The 16,225-nt window shown below is 40.2% G+C and overlaps 1 protein-coding gene across 3 annotated transcripts in view; it reads left to right on the top strand.

The window, feature by feature from the left end:
- cacna1ha (calcium channel, voltage-dependent, T type, alpha 1H subunit a) overlaps nt 1-16,225 on the top strand; it is a 124,451-nt gene that overhangs the window by 92,901 nt on the left and 15,325 nt on the right. For 2 of the 3 annotated variants that reach the window (XM_019358062.2, XM_019358063.2), the window contains exons 16-29: nt 1,423-1,578; nt 2,013-2,100; nt 2,210-2,484; nt 3,563-3,934; nt 5,647-5,750; nt 6,257-6,380; nt 8,005-8,073; nt 8,193-8,377; nt 9,830-9,956; nt 10,285-10,410; nt 10,973-11,062; nt 11,652-11,865; nt 15,649-15,800; nt 15,901-16,010. In XM_019358062.2, the coding sequence (XP_019213607.1) occupies nt 1,423-1,578; nt 2,013-2,100; nt 2,210-2,484; nt 3,563-3,934; nt 5,647-5,750; nt 6,257-6,380; nt 8,005-8,073; nt 8,193-8,377; nt 9,830-9,956; nt 10,285-10,410; nt 10,973-11,062; nt 11,652-11,865; nt 15,649-15,800; nt 15,901-16,010 (2,192 nt within the window). The remainder of the gene's footprint in view (nt 1-1,422; nt 1,579-2,012; nt 2,101-2,209; nt 2,485-3,562; nt 3,935-5,646; nt 5,751-6,256; nt 6,381-8,004; nt 8,074-8,192; nt 8,378-9,829; nt 9,957-10,284; nt 10,411-10,972; nt 11,063-11,651; nt 11,866-15,648; nt 15,801-15,900; nt 16,011-16,225) is intronic. The other variant, XM_013277411.3, reaches the window with a different exon arrangement.

Below are 16,225 nucleotides of genomic sequence, written 5' to 3'. Positions count from 1 at the left end.
CTGGAGAGTAGCTACAGTACACACAAATGTATGCATGGCACATACAGTGGGGGAAATAATTCTTTGATCCCTTTGTAAGTTTACTCAAAAGAAACGAACAAGCTCCAAAAATCCAGAAAATAAATTACATAAAAGTTATAAATAATTTTGTTATAAATAATTTAAATAATTTGATCCCAAACCCAATCCACAAATTACAGTCAGTCAATTACAGATACTACTGATCTCAGTTCATCATGACTGTAAAGCACGCCTGTCCACAGAATCAGTTTCTTCCATTACGACCTCATCACCACCAGGGGGATAGCCAGACAGCTTTTAGACGACATCAGGAATAAGACTGTAAACCAGCACAAGGCTGGAACGAGCTACAAGACCATCAGCAAAAAGGTGATGAGAAGGTGACAATTGTTGGTGCCATTATTCAGAAATGGTGGAATTATAAAATGACCATCATTCGTCCTCATGATCATGAGAAAGATGGTAGATCATCCCAAATGATCTGAAGGCAGTTGGGACCACAGTCACCAAGAGCACCTTTGGTAACACACTACACTGTAGTGGAAGTCTTGCAACGCCCACAACGATCCCCTCCTCAAGAAGACTCATGTACAGGCCTGTCTTAAGGCGGCCAGTAAAACAAATGATTCAGAGAAAGCTTAGGAGAAAGTGCTGTGGTCAAATGACACCAAGGGTCTTTGGCATCAACTTGACCCGCCATGTTTGGAGGAAGAGAAATACTGAGCATGACCCAGAAAACACCATCCCTACAGCTAAGCACAGAGGTGGGAACATTATGCTTTGGGGCTGTTTTTCTGCTAAGGGTGCAGGATGACTTCACTCCATTAAGCCAATGGATGGGTCTGTGTACTGTAAAGTTTTGGATGGAAACCTCCTCCCCCCTGTATGACAATGTCCTAAAGCATACAGCACCACCAAGGCAAAAAACAGATGGCTAAAGAAGAAGTGTATTAGGGTCATGAAGTGGTCCAGCCAGTCTCCAGACTTCAGTCCTATAAAAAAAATCTGTGTAGGGAGCTGAAGCTTTGAACTGCCAATCAATTTATAACTTTTAGGTTTTATGTGTAAATATATATGTATACACACACACATACACACAAGCACAGTGAAGTAGGAGGGCAGAGATGGAGTTTGCAGACATGCAAACACACATGTAGACTCACAAACTTCCCATGTTAATCTACAGACAAACAGTATATGAAAATGAAGTATTTCGCCAGTAAAAGCAGCCGAGCATTTAATGTCCTCATGTTAATTTCTGCTAATATCTGAGGCTTGAACTTCTTATCCCCACTTTTAGTTTGATATTTCTAAACTTCACATCTCCCCTGTCCTGAATTTGTCCTTCTCCTTTCTTGTTAATGTGTGTGTAAATCTCTGTGTGCGCCATTCATTTCATAGATTCTTACCCAGGAGGACTGGAATGTGGTGTTGTATAACGGCATGGCTTCTACCTCTCCATGGGCGGCTCTCTACTTCGTTGCTCTTATGACATTTGGCAACTATGTGCTCTTCAATTTACTAGTGGCCATCTTGGTTGAAGGCTTCCAGGCTGAGGTGAGAAGGACTCGGACTCGTTGGTTTTTACAAACAATAAAGGGTTCAGTATTTTTGGATTGTACTGGTTTATGTGCTGTCGCCATTTTCCAGTATCCTACTTGTCGGCTTGTTTTACATTTTCAAAGCTGGTAATAAGGCACTCATATTTGTGCACATAAGGTTTATAAAAGACGGAAATCCGTTTTATTTACTGCAAATTTCCTGTAGTTTAGCATAATAAAGCCTTTGAAGAGCATAAGGAAGGGGAATTTCCCAGTCACTATCAGTCCTTTATCATTCAACCATGTGTGCCCAGTGTATCTTTGGAGCGATTTAATTTGCTCATGGTCTGGATGTTGATTGAAAAATGTTTTCCCCGTGATGTTAAAGTCAAAACAAAATGGGAAGCCAATACAGAAATACCATTGTTGTCGTGTATGCATGTGTTACAGGGTGACGCTAATCGGTCAGAGTCAGATGATGACAAGAAATCAGACAACTTTGATGAGGACGAGAAGATAGAACAGTTCAGAGACACGGGTAATGGTGTTTTCATGATATTCCTTTTCTGCTTTTAGTGAAAACAGCAGGAGAAATAAAGCAATATGAAGCATTATAATATAGTACTGTGTATAACTCTCCTCCACAGAGCTAAAGCTCTCACTGATGATGACAGGTAATGGTCACATTGACCCTCGTGGCTCTATGGCTCCTCCCATAATCATGCGCACAGCAGCCACACCCATGCCTACACCTAAGAGCTCCCTTGGACCTGAGTCCATCCTCGGGGATGAGCTCATGTACATGGACGGAGTACCTCAATATAATGAGGCAGGACTGGGTTTTCCTGAGGCAGGGGTCGGTCACCCAGAGTCCCGACGGGGAAGCTCAACATCAGTGGAGCCATATGATCCGCCTTCTCTGGTAAGTTATATGAAAGTCTTCATGTAAATACCATGTACAGTACAATATCTTCAGTTAATCATTAGTTAATTATTCCTGGTGGACTCATGGAAGATTCAGTAGATGTTATGAGGCTTGTTCTTTTATTTGAGAATCCATTTTCCTTATTGCTGATTCAGAATAAAAAAAACGTTATACAAACATACTATGAAACAAACTCACATCAACAAATTTTTAAAAAAGGGTGGAAGATATGAGACCAGCTTCATATGTGCATACCTGGGTTTCAAATGGAGTACCAAATATGGCCTAAAGAGCCAGTGAGCCCAGTGAGGTAACACTAGTACTAATCACAAGCTTCAAATGTTTCCTTTCACAGAAATGAGATCCACTTATGTCACATTTGTGACATTTTGGCGATGACATTTAGCAACACCAGTTCTGTGAATTCTAATCTGAGTGAGAGAATAGCTATGATTCAGTCAGGCTTTAGGGATGCTTGACTTATCTGAATTGATTAAACATTATTATATCATTTTCACTGGCGTATACACATATGCAGAAGGGAGCGGTGGTTTGGGAAGGTACCGGATAAGCTGCCAACAAAGTCTCCGAAGGGGGCACGCTCACTTAACCACATTTACAGCTGCAAGTCACGTAATTAGGAGGGCAGTGTGACACAAGGAGAGCGAGTATTCCAAAACTGGAAAACAATTTGGACACAGAGAGCCAATGATAGTCTTGTGTTACATCAGGGGGAACAAAAAAAAAACTGTTTGTAACTAAAGCATTTGGTCAAGTTGAATTTTATGTCTATGAAATGTAGTTCGCAGCTTGCTAATTTAACAACATTGAGAGAGATTGTGTGAAAAGCAGTATTCAATATGATAATTACTGTCTGAACTGTTGAGAACTATCATGAAAGTTAAGAACATATGAGAACATATGAGAACATATAAAACATGTTATCAAATTTAAAATGATTCTACTCTCAGCAGATGATGAAAAGTTTTAACTGTTAGCCTTTTAAAAGCTGCTGTAACCGACATTCATTTTCACAACCACACATTACGCTCACTCCTATTTTCTGTCTCATCAGAGCCTCTCTAGTCCCGGGCGGCGTTCTCCTCTTCCTCCCCGCGGCTCTGGAAGCTCATGGGGAAGTCGACGCTCCAGCTGGAACAGCCTGGGAAGGGCACCGAGCCTCAAAAGGCGAGACACCAGCGGAGAGCGGGAGAGCTTGTTGTCTGGGGAAGGTGGAGAGGATGAGGATGCCAGGGATGGCAAAGTGGAGGCAGGGGGAAACAACAGACTAAAGCCGGGGTCCTTGGAACTGCTGCAGGCGTCTACTCTCTGCCCTTCTGTGGTAGCAGACTATGGTGACTGCAATGGGAGGACCGTGACCTACAACCCGAATGTGAACTCCGACCCCAAAGAAGACTCCTCCCCAGAGGACGATTTGGACGATGATGTAAGTGGCGTTTGGTTGCTTCGTTTACTCTGCGGCTGGTTTTTACAATTAACTACAGATGCTCGTGGATGGATTTTGAAATGTTATGCAAATTCCTAATCTGTGCCCTCTGTGACTCTGTTTACACATTTGATTTTCTTCTCTCCTCTTCCAGTTCTCCCCTTCTGCCCTTTGCTTTCTCTCACTTTTGTATATAAATTAGAGTGTGCATTTTGTGTTCACACTGCAAAGCCTGGAGGGACACTAATTGTCATGCCTTAATTGATTAGTTTAGGCACTAATTGTTTTCTCAGTGGGTACAAAACAACTTGAGTACATGCAATCAGCACACTTATATATTTGTGCGTGAACCCCCCCCCCACTTCCCCCTCCTTGGTGGTTTTGGATGACCTCTTACGCGACAGTGTTCATGGGTTTATTGGCTCCAAATTGAGTTCATAATGCCATGAAATCCGCAGAAACAAAAGCCCTCTCCCCCGGCGAAGTGGATAAGTGAGGCTTAATACAGACAGTGTATTGATACATGGGTGTGTGTTTCAGTGCACACTTGCAAGGGTATACACTGCGTGTGTGCACACGTTGTGCCAACTGAGGTGTGCACGTGCACGTTCTTCTCTGTGAGTGTCTATCTGAGATTATGGGCTTCAGCTCCAAGGAGAGCTGAGCGGTCGGTTCTTGTCACGGGCACGCACACAGAGAAGGATACGCCCAGATGCACACGTGCTCACATAATGGGCAGCCTGCCAAATAAGCAGTTTCTGAGAGGCCTGACTTTGGGTTGTTTTTAATTAGAATCCTGAAGTGCAGAAGCTGCGCACCTAAGCTTTCTTCTGTTTGTTTTATTACAAACTTTAATGAGTTTCAAAACACTTTCTATTGAGCTTGTGGCCTAGCTAACTTGGAGGTCCGCCTGTTATGGTCCCAATTATCTCCCTTTACTTATGCAATGAAACACATGTTTACTATGCCCCCATAGATTTAAGTGCAGAACGGCTAACATCAGCAACACTGTGGAAACTCTGTTTAAAGCCGTGCATTGCTTCACTCTAATAGGATTTGCAGTGTAATTGTTGACGGGGCGTGCACAGTAGATTCGTCATGATACAATTTTACTTCCACTGATAAACATAATATATTTTTTGGCAATGACATTTAGCAGCATTCAGTTATATAAAAAGCTCTCTGGCTTACGCAGTTTCTCCACCTTCAAGGATTTTTTTTTGCATGATTTAATGTTCAAGCTGATCTTCAGTCGGGGTTTAAGGAGTGCACGCAGAACAAAAAGTAATAAAATTTTTATTGCTCAAATTCTACAGATTGCATGCATAGTTTGTGGAGCAACTGTCTATTTTTGGAGAGGAGCGCATCGTCCTTTTAGTAGCCTTGCTTCTAATCTACAACAGTCTCAGCATTGATTAAATATTTAACAGTTGCATTAGCTTTGTTGTATTTATTAATATGTGTACAAAAATATGAAAAAGTACATCTGCCAGAATACTGAACCTTTAGATTTGCAAGACAAATTTGGAGTTTTTCACTGGGTGAGATTTGACGCACTTAGCTTTGACTGTAGCAGACATGACGGTAACAACAGTAATAAACATTTCACCAAATGCAAAGGTGACACCTATAGTTGGTTCGGAGATATTGACAGAGAAAGTAGTTTTGTTGTTAGTGTTAATGACGTTGATGTGCGACCGTGTTTCCTGCAGGGTTCTTTTTGCTACTGGATCAGGAAGAAGTTCCATAACATGAAGCCCCGATGGTGCAAAGAGCATGAAGACTGGGCGCTGTACCTGTTCTCTCCAGAGAATCCGTAAGACACACACACACACACACACAGTAGTCTTTTCATCCTGCATCGACTTGCATTCATATCTTGGAGATTTACCCTAATCCTGTAGGATCACAGTTACTACACTTACACTAATCCTAACCCGAACCTAACCCCAAACTATTTATACTAAGACACAATGATTTACATTTTCAGCATTAACTTGTGTCACCAAAATGTGATTGCACTGGCAGATTTATGTCCCACCAGCATGAGTTTCACACACACACGGATCCATACGAAGAATTCAGTCCGTTACGTTATCGCCCTCTGCCATCCATTTTTATGCTTACTCACTGGCCTATTCCTCTCTGGTTCTTCTTTTTTTATTTAACTATTTCTGTCTCTTGTATTTTTTACTGAATTCTCACTATTATTTATTTGGTTATCAGTTTTAATAAATGATGGATTTTTTATTGTTTTATCAGAGTTGTGTGTATGTTTGTCTGTGTTATTTTTTTAATTTACTGTTTTTTGGGGGTTTTTAGGTTCCGTATGTGGTGCCAGAAAGTGATCTCTCACAGACTGTTTGACCACATAGTTCTAGTTTTCATCTTTCTCAACTGCATCACCATTGCTCTGGAAAGACCTGATATAAAAAATGACAGCACGGTAAGACACACACACACACAGCCAACATTTAAAAGATTTCTACACACACCAGAACTGTTTGTTTTAGTTTCTATCTCTTATAAATGATCCTTAATTAAGTAAGAGAAACAGGCAAGATTTCCTCTGTTATATGTGATGCTTTGAGGTTTTAGATATCTGTAAATAATGTGGTGCTTAACAGGTCTTAAAATTAGGCAAATACAACCTCAGATATGAGCTTGTACATTAACAGTTAACACATTACATTAACAATGTGTTGACTCTGCAAGCCTCAGTTAACATTTCAAATGTTAAAGTTAATGAAGGTACAGTTAGAAAAAAGCCAAAGAAGTATGTCTTGTTTGGAAGGGTTACTTGGAGAAAGGCTGTTTTCTCTGAAAAGAACATGGCAGCATGGTTTAGGTTTGCAAAGCTCCATCTGAACAAACCACAAGAATCCTGGAACAATGTCTCTTGGACAGATAAGACCAAAGTGGAGCTGTATGGCCATTATGCACAGTGCCACATTTGGTGATAACCAAACAGAGCATATCAGCACAAACACTCCATAGCGACTGTCAAGCACGGTGTTGGGGTGGTGACTTGTGCTTCTTTTGCAGCCACAGGACCTGGCCACCTTGAAGCCATTGAGTCAAAGATGAACTCTGTATACCAAAGTATTCTAGAGTCATCTATCCAGCAGCTAAAGCGTAGTCCAAATTGCATAATGAAAAAAAAATCTACAACAGAAAGGCTGAAAAAGAAAAGAATCAAGGTGCTACAATGATGTATTTGTTTTCAACTTTGTCAGCTTTGCCTTCATTTTCTATTTTCTAAAGTAAATTAGTAAAAGCAAAAGATTACAAAACATTTATACACAATATATCATATTATGTGCTTTTTGGTGCTTGATGATTTGATGATTTGATGATTGATGATTATTTGCAAAAAGGTTAGAAAAAAATTGTCATAAACCGCTGTGTGAGGCAGGAAGGATAGGACCCAAATGCAGGGCTCTCAGGCGGAACGTGAACTCAAAAACAGCTTTATTGCCAGATTCGCAAAAAAACATTAGCTAAACTGGGAAGGCGCTAGAAACTAAAATAAACAGACAGCACACAACATCGAGGGATGTCAACAGACAGAAGGAGATACAGACAATATGTACACAAGAGGGTGTCAAGGCAGAGAGGAAACACCAGGGGAACACAGCTGAACATAGTCTGACTAACGAGACAGGGGAGCCACATGACATTACACATACAGGACAGATGACCATGAGAATAAAACAGGAAAAAGATGGGCCAGACACAGGAAGACAGGGAACACAAACACTGATGCGAGACTGACAAAAAACAGGGAGCGAGGGACAGAGACTTGACCTTTATAACCAGACGTGACCACACACAGGGGACGCAGGGGAGGACACACCAAGACTAATACCGACTGGACACAGAAGGGAACAAAATAGAACAAGAAGTACGAACTAGAAACATAACAAAACCGAACATTAGCATATCAATAGTTGGGTTGAAGACCAGAGTTTAAAACCTTTAAAAAGACACATTTTAGACTGATACTAGATACTCTGTAGTGTGATGTGGCGTGTACGTGGGCTGAAATATAATATCACTCTCTTCTTTAGGAGCGACATTTCCTGAGTGTGTCCAACTATATTTTCACTGTGATCTTCCTAGCAGAGATGGCCATTAAGGTAAGCATCATTTCTTTTTCTTTCTTCTGTAGATGAACCTTTTTCTATTTTATTCTGGATCTAGATTATTGTGATTACTGCCTTATGTACAGCTTAATTTGTATTTTGATAATTCCCAGGTTGTAGCTCTTGGTTTCTGCTTTGGGAAGCAGAGCTACCTCCAGTCCAGTTGGAACATTCTGGATGGTGTATTGGTGTTTGTGTCTCTGATCGACATTTTGGTTTATCTGGCCTATCATGGTGAAAACAAGATCCTGGGAATTCTGAGAGTACTTCGCCTGCTACGAACACTTCGCCCACTGAGGTACATGTTGGATTTTCTTTTAATGTGGATACTGCCTTCTCAACTTTTGGGGGTTATAGTGTAGTGGTTTGCATATTTGCCTAAAGCACAAAAGATCCATATGTTGATCCCAGGAAGACGCACATGGAATCTAGAGTAAATATCTGCTGAATAATGTGCAGATTTGTAGTGCTACTTAATATTGTCAGAAATATTTGCTCGTCTGCCTTCACACATATGCACTTCAGTGACATCCTTTCTTAATCCATAGGGTTTAATATGATGTCGGCCCACTCTTTGTTCTGGGAAGACTTTCCACAGGGTTTAGGAATGTTTGTGGGAATTTTTGACCAATCTTACAGAAGTGTATTTTTGGGTTGGACACTGATGTTGAATGAGAAGGCCTGGCTCAATTCTTCCCTATAATTCTTCCTAAAGGTGTTCTATCAGGTTGAGGTCAGGACTCTTTTCAAGCTAGTCAAGTTCTCGCTAATCCATGTCTTTATGGATCCTGCTTTGTGCACTGGTGCACAGTTATATTGGGACAGGAAGGGGCCAACCCCAAATTGTTCCCACAAAGCTGGGAGCATGAAATTGTCCAAAATGTCTTGGTATGCTGAAGCATTAAGAGTTCCTTTCACTGGAACTAAGGGGCAGAGTCAAACTCCTGAAATACAACCCCGCACTTGGCACAGTGCAGTCAGACAAGTACCGTTCCCTGGGCAACCGCCAAACCCATAGATTCGTCACTCTAGAGAACCCATCTCTACTGCTCTAGAGTCCTATGGTCCTATGCTTTACAAACACTGCATCTGATGCTTTGCATTGCACTCGGTGATATAAGGCTTGGTTACAGCTGCTCGCCATGGAAATCCATGGATAAAGCTCTCTACACACTGTTCTTGAGCTAATCTGAAACCACATGAAGTTGGGAAAGTTGGGAATCTCAGTGCACGATGCGACTCAGTATTTGCTAACCTGCTCTGTGAGCCTACTACTACCGCTCTGCAGCTGTGTTGATGTCGTTCCCTGTAGCTTTAACACTGTAAAAATCCCACTAACACCTGACTGTGGAATATTTCGTAGCGAGGAAATTTCACGACTGGATATGTTCCACAGAGGTGGCATCCTATCACGATGTCACGCCGGGACTCACTGAGCTCCTGAGAGCGACCCATTCTTTAACAAATATTTGTAGAAGCAGTCTGCATGCCTGTGTGCTTGATTATATACACCTGTGGCCACACAAGTGATTGGAACACCTGAATTCAATGATTTGGATGGGTGAATGAATACTTTTATCAGTGTGGTGATGGAAGGGATCCCTTAGAAATAAGGGAGAATTCGAAAGTAGCTTTTTTATATGGATGCACATATGCTGGATACTTTTTTGTTGCTCTAGCTTGTTTGGGTTCTAGTTTTTTAATGTGCTGCATTTATTGTGTTAAACATGTTTTGGTTTGCGTGTTCCAGGGTGATCAGTCGAGCCCCAGGATTAAAGCTTGTTGTGGAGACTCTCATCACCTCTCTTAGACCTATTGGGAACATTGTTTTGATATGCTGCGCCTTCTTCATTATCTTTGGAATCTTGGGGGTCCAGGTAATCACTGTTCCACAACACAGAGACGCCTTACACCTTTTTTGCTTAAATGTCACTCAGTATCCAATCAACAGTTAGCTTTTTGTTTGAGCATTTTTGAAAGAATGACAGTTAGGTGAAGTGTGAAAAGAAACAAGATGACCTGGTATTACCCAAGGACTGAGGAAAACGTATGATAATAATATGTTCTACAAAACTTCCCTTTATTTCTTTATTTCTGGCATTATAAGCTAAATACTTGAGCTACAAACTCTGGTACATAACATGTAAATGGCAACCATAATAGCCCCGCAGATAACTCTCTGTTTATTTTTCTGTTTCACTCTAGCTGTTCAAAGGGAAGTTCTACCACTGTGACGGTCAGGACACAAGAAACATCACCAACAAATCAGACTGTGTGCAGGCTAACTACCGCTGGATACGAAAAAAGTACAACTTTGACAACCTGATTCAGGTAACAATCAATAGACTGAGGGTGAGATCTGGCAAAAAAGATGGGGCATGAGTGTAGAATCAGCACCGCATAATCTCACTGTGAGCTGTTTCAACTAACTTTACAGTACTGTGCAAAAGTCTTGAGCTATCCCTCATTTTTTAATATTTTGTTTCCAAGGAGCAAGGATGAGTTTTTAATGAGGTTTTGAGAAACAGTTCTCCAGGCTTTCTGCAAAGTTTTTCTTTGGACACTGGCTTATTTTCAGTCCAATCCTTTTTATTTTTGGTATCCAGTTCTTCCATATTTTTTTTATTGTTTTTGATAAATCACCTTGCTGCATCTTCAGCAAATAATTACTTAAAAATGTCCCACACTTCTATGACATATTTCATGGTATTAATATATTATGTTATTATTATATGCAGAACAGCACAAAATCAACTTTTAAGGCTTTTAAGCTTCTAGTAATGATGGAGAAATAGAGTTACATGTTAGCATAACACTAATCTAGATGCTATGTACATATCAAAACTGATCACGTGTGTAATGACTTCCTGTATTGTTTGTGTTTCCTATCCAGGCTCTGATGTCTTTGTTTGTGCTGTCGTGTAAGGATGGCTGGGTAACCATCATGTACGATGGGCTGGATGCAGTAGGAGTGGACCAACAGGTAACGGTGTGAGAAATTGCTAAGCTGTAAAATTGCTCGGTGTCAGGTACACAAAAAATACCTTTGTAGTGTTAATCTATATCCACCCTCGAAGTGATTACTTATTCGTGGATCACTTTGAAGGTGACAGGAAGTCGTAGGCAGACGTTCCATGATCCAGTTGGCCCAGGAAATCCTCTGACTACTATCTTGTGCTCTCATTGGTAGTCACTTCAGTTGCTCACTTCGAAGTTTAGAAGTTTATCTCAGATCCCAACCACTTCAAGTTGCCAAATGTCACGTTCTCTAGTCTCTGGTTGTGACATCACTGCATATCGCGTCAAGTGTGCGCACAGCTTTAAGTAACAAAGAGAACACCGCTGCAAACAGTTTAAAGGTGGAGCTTTCCCTGAACATTTTCCAGGGATTTGACCTGCATCTGAATGTTGTAAGTGATAAGATACTGACAGCTTGGGTGCTGGTATCTCTTCTACTTGCACAATGATGATCAGAAGAGCTAAAAGTTCTTATCTTTTTTGTTTTCAGTAAGAAATATGCATAAAAAAAACTGAAAAAGCAAATATTCTCTGCTGTCTTCTGCTTTCCTCAGCCTAAAAGGAACAACAATCCTTGGATGCTCCTCTACTTTATCTCCTTCCTGCTCATCGTCAGCTTCTTCGTCCTTAATATGTTTGTTGGGGTTGTGGTGGAGAACTTCCACAAGTGCCGACAGGACCAGGAAGAGGAGGAGGCACGCCTACGGGAAGAGAAGAGGATCAAAATGAAAGAGAAAAAGCGCAGGAGTAAGGAGAATGAAGGGGCTGGTCGGTAGTCTATTTTTCTGAGCACTGCCTGCTTTCAGAGCCTGAAAAAAAGAGAACGGGAATGATAAAAAGAAACAAACAGGGATACATGTATATATAACAGACTGAAACATTAAAAGAGGGAGAATTTAAAAGACTGGCTAGCTCACGCAAACAGTGATCGATCACTGACAGAGGGCGTGGACTACATCAGTCTGATGCATGCAAATGCATGACTGCAGCCCTACTCTTACCCTTTTCTAACACTGCATGAAAAACTTGAGCAGTTGTTTTAACCTAAAACTTTGTATGCTCACCCTTTAATTAATGGAACTGCCACCAGTTTAGTATAAAAGTAGTAACAATACTTAAGCTATTTTAAATATGTCGCATTTACCAAATCTAAATGGAACAAAACCTGTAATAAGCTAACTTTTGTTTTTGATTTCATTACTTTAAGAAGCACCTTTATAACACTTGCTGCATGCAGAAGTAATTAATGGCTGCATTTCTCCAGATGTCTTTGGAAATTTTGCTAGCAAAATTTGAATTGATGAAATGCCAGTAAACCCCTCCCTCCTTGCAAATGCATGTACAACACTGACCATGAAATGGTTCTTGTCATGGATAGAAGAAGAAGGATATTTCCTGTAAACATGCTTTGACTGGCAGACTCAGAAACATAGCAGACACTTTGGCTGCTATACCTGTAAACAACTTGGGTAGCTGCGCTGTTAGCATATGTTAAGTTACGTAGATAAAAATTATTATTTGTTGCAGCTTATAGCTAATGCAAGGACATGCTGGTAGAAACATCAGAAACACACCACCCACTGCAATCATGACTCAAAGTACTGTACAGTCACAATACAAAAGAGTATTTTATTTAGGGACTTGATTGTGAATGAGAGAAATTTGTAGAAGTATTTTGTCTTATATTCATCTATGTAATCGCAGAGTTACATTTTAAGGCGGTATATGGTGTGAGCAGAACACATCTATTTCATGTTCTAATAGCACCATGTCTCACTGGTCTAAAACTGCTTTTGATAAATGTAATATAAGCTACTTGAATGTCTCAGAGCAATAAGCCTGTTCATAGGGATTGGGCATATGATCAATCAAAACTCACTGATCAATCGAAAAACGAATGCAGTTTTAGACTATTGAGATTTTTTTTCCTGCAAGTATTTAAGAGAAAAGTGGCTCCAGTGTTTGTTCAACAGCGCCCCCATATTCTCAAACTAAAATCTTAAGGAATTTGACAGCAATATTAACTGATTAATTTGAAATTATTGAGCTCAATTTAAAGAGTTTAGATTATCGCTAAAGCAGTACAAGCTGAACGATCTCATTTGTAAAGGATGGTGTTGTTGAACATACCCTGCACAGCCCCTCTAAATCCTAGTTTTAAAAAGAATGGCATGAAAGCATGCAATAGATGCATAGGGCAGGGCATGGTATACGTGAGAGTATGTCAAAGACATTAACATACACATTCGATAATTACAGTGGACATGTGAGTATACAGTCTAGTTGGATAACAAGCACATATAAATGGCCAGGGTCTAATTTGTAAAACACTTGTTGTTAGTTGGCACCGTAAAAAAAATATATAAATAAATATATGATAACTGAAACATTCAACCACAAGTTTACTTTAGCCTCAACATTCTGACTATTAAGCTAATATTAAATATGTAAACTTGGCATTAACATGCATAACCATAAAACATTTGAAACAGCTAGTTAGCATTGGTAATGGTATTTTCAGTGCCACTGGACTTTCTTAATCTGACTAAAAATTGGCTTACGTTTCCTCCTCCTCTAATGTCACTCTAACTTTTGATTCTTAAGAGTGCAACATGCATGGGACTTGCTTATCATTACATATGCACAACTGAGGTCAGAAGTTTACATCCACTTATCATGGGCATGAATTTCATGGTAATTTTGGGCTTTCAATGATTTCATTGAACTGTTCTTTTTTTCCAGGGTGGAATCATTGTACAGCACACATCTTTGATGACTTAAACAAACAAGAATTAGGTGCACAAATATATTCATACATCCCCACTAATATTTGGTTAAGTGTCTCTAAGCAATATCGCGCTTTGACTAGATGCTTTTGGTCACCGTCAACAACCTTCTGCCCTAATGCTGGCAGGATATTTAACAACTTTTCTTGGCAGAGTTGGTAGAGTTCATTTTTATTGATTGGTGCCATGGCACGGACTCAGCTTTTAACACATGTTCAATAGGGTTAAGGGCGGGGCTTTGGGAAAACCGTCCCAATAGCCTAATGTTAGCCTGTGTTATCCATTTCAATACTAGCTTTGATGGATGTTTGAGATCATCGTCCTTTTGGAAAACCCAATTATATCCAAGTTTCAACCATCTAGCTGTTGATTTGAGGTAAAGTTGAAGAATTTAGAGATAGTCGGTAATTTCTTCCTTCTTCAAAGCATGATCATACCTCCGCCATGCTTGACAGCTGGTACGGTGTTCTTAGGTTTCAAAGCCTCATCTTTACTCCTCCTAAAACACTTCATGTCATTTTGGCCAAATAGCTCAATTTATGTCTCCTGACCATAAAACTTTTCACTTGGTCCAAACCCTGCCAGTCCATTGTGATGTAAAATGAATTTCACTGTGGACACTGATGCTGGTGTTCCAGCAGTTTCCAGTTCACTGCAGGCTTCAGTCTTAGCGGTTCCCTGGGTTATTCCTGAACATCTTAACCGATTTCCTCTCATCTGAGGGTCACAATTTGGATCTTCTTCCAAATCTTGGCAAATTGGTGACACATTCAAGTAACTTGTACTTAATTAGAGTTGTTTAAAGTGAAAGTACTCCGCAGAAATCTGTGGTTATTTAGGAAAAAGAAAGCCACAACTTGTGCACATCTATAATTCTATTTCTTAGAACTTCTCTGAGTTCTGTGAACCTTCAAATTGTTTTGAGTATTGGTCAATCCAACGAGTTCTGTCTAACAAAGAGAACTAACAGTTGTAGTCAATCACGATCACTAACAAGAAGCTGAAAGGCCTTGTTGTTTGTAGAACTTTCAGCACCTTTAATAAAAGATTTAAGTGAGTGAATGTGTATATTTGAGCTTTTATGTAAACTTTTGTGGATTAGAGAAAATAAAAAATAAATTCAGTGATCCGTGTCTAATTTTAGGTTTTTTTTAAAGATGTATGCGGTGCAGTTATTCCACCCTGGAAAAGAACAGTTCAGTTTTCACGAGAATCCATAAATCACCATGATGTTCATGTGGATGTAGATTGTTAAGCAGAACTGTACGTGTGCAAATTTACATACAAAAGTATTTTGAGGCGAAAAATAATACTAAATATGTGATCCCTTTAAAAAATGAATACATGCCATAAATATCTTAGACTTCCTGTTACTCTCATGTCCTCACTTATTTAAACAAGCCACACAAGCAGTAGCATGCACATACTGTTTAAGGAACAGGGACAATGGGAGCACCACCGCTGTGAGTAAGTTTACAATTAGAGGATCAGTGGGTCGCCTGGTCTGCTCAAGGGCCTCTCTGGTGTGACATGCGTACCAAAATAGCAGAATCTTATTAAGGCACAAGCATATTTTGGTGAATAAAGTATCAAATGGAACAGCAGTGGTGGTTGCCTTCTCTTTGCCCCTCTGCCTTCCGGTGCACACTGCTACACATACAACACTTTATATTCAGACAACAGTTACTCACAAATGTGAGTCTCTCTGCGTGTTTCTTACTCTGTCTTTCATATATTTGTTTGTTCCTGAATTTTTGTGATCCAGAGGCCAAGCTCGGGCGGTACTATGACGACTACTCTCCCCTGCGTCTGTCCATCCACTCGCTGTGTACCAGCCACCACCTGGACCTCTTCATCACTTTTATCATCTGCGTCAATGTCTTCACCATGAGCATAGAGCACTATAAACAACCAGTGGTAATGCGTGCCCCTGCAAACTTGCTCAAATGGAAAATGTTGTGAAAGATGTCTCAAATTAATATGTACGCTTCTCCTTACGTTCAATCTGTGCACTCAGTATTTAGGAGAGGTTCTGAAGTACTGTAACTACGTGTTTACCTGCATCTTCGTCGTTGAGGCCCTCCTCAAACTTGTGGCGTTTGGCATACACAGGTTCATCAGAGACAGGTAAAACAGTGAGATGAATGTCAGTCTTTTCTGAATCTCTATAGCATTGTTTCCCACTAAAGTAAATGTATCTATCTCGTAAAATGGTTACAAAAATAATTCCCTACTTAATGTGTGAATTCCTGCCTTCCTCGTTTTCAGACAATTATATTCAGAGCACTGGGTGGTCAGGGTACTTATCTCTTTCAGAGTACCCATGTGGAGCGTTATCATGG

The sequence above is a fragment of the Oreochromis niloticus genome, linkage group LG4 (genome assembly GCF_001858045.2).
Source record: "Oreochromis niloticus isolate F11D_XX linkage group LG4, O_niloticus_UMD_NMBU, whole genome shotgun sequence".
NCBI classification, from domain to species: Eukaryota; Metazoa; Chordata; class Actinopteri; order Cichliformes; family Cichlidae; genus Oreochromis; species Oreochromis niloticus.
This window is presented reverse-complemented; position numbering and strand designations above follow the sequence as displayed.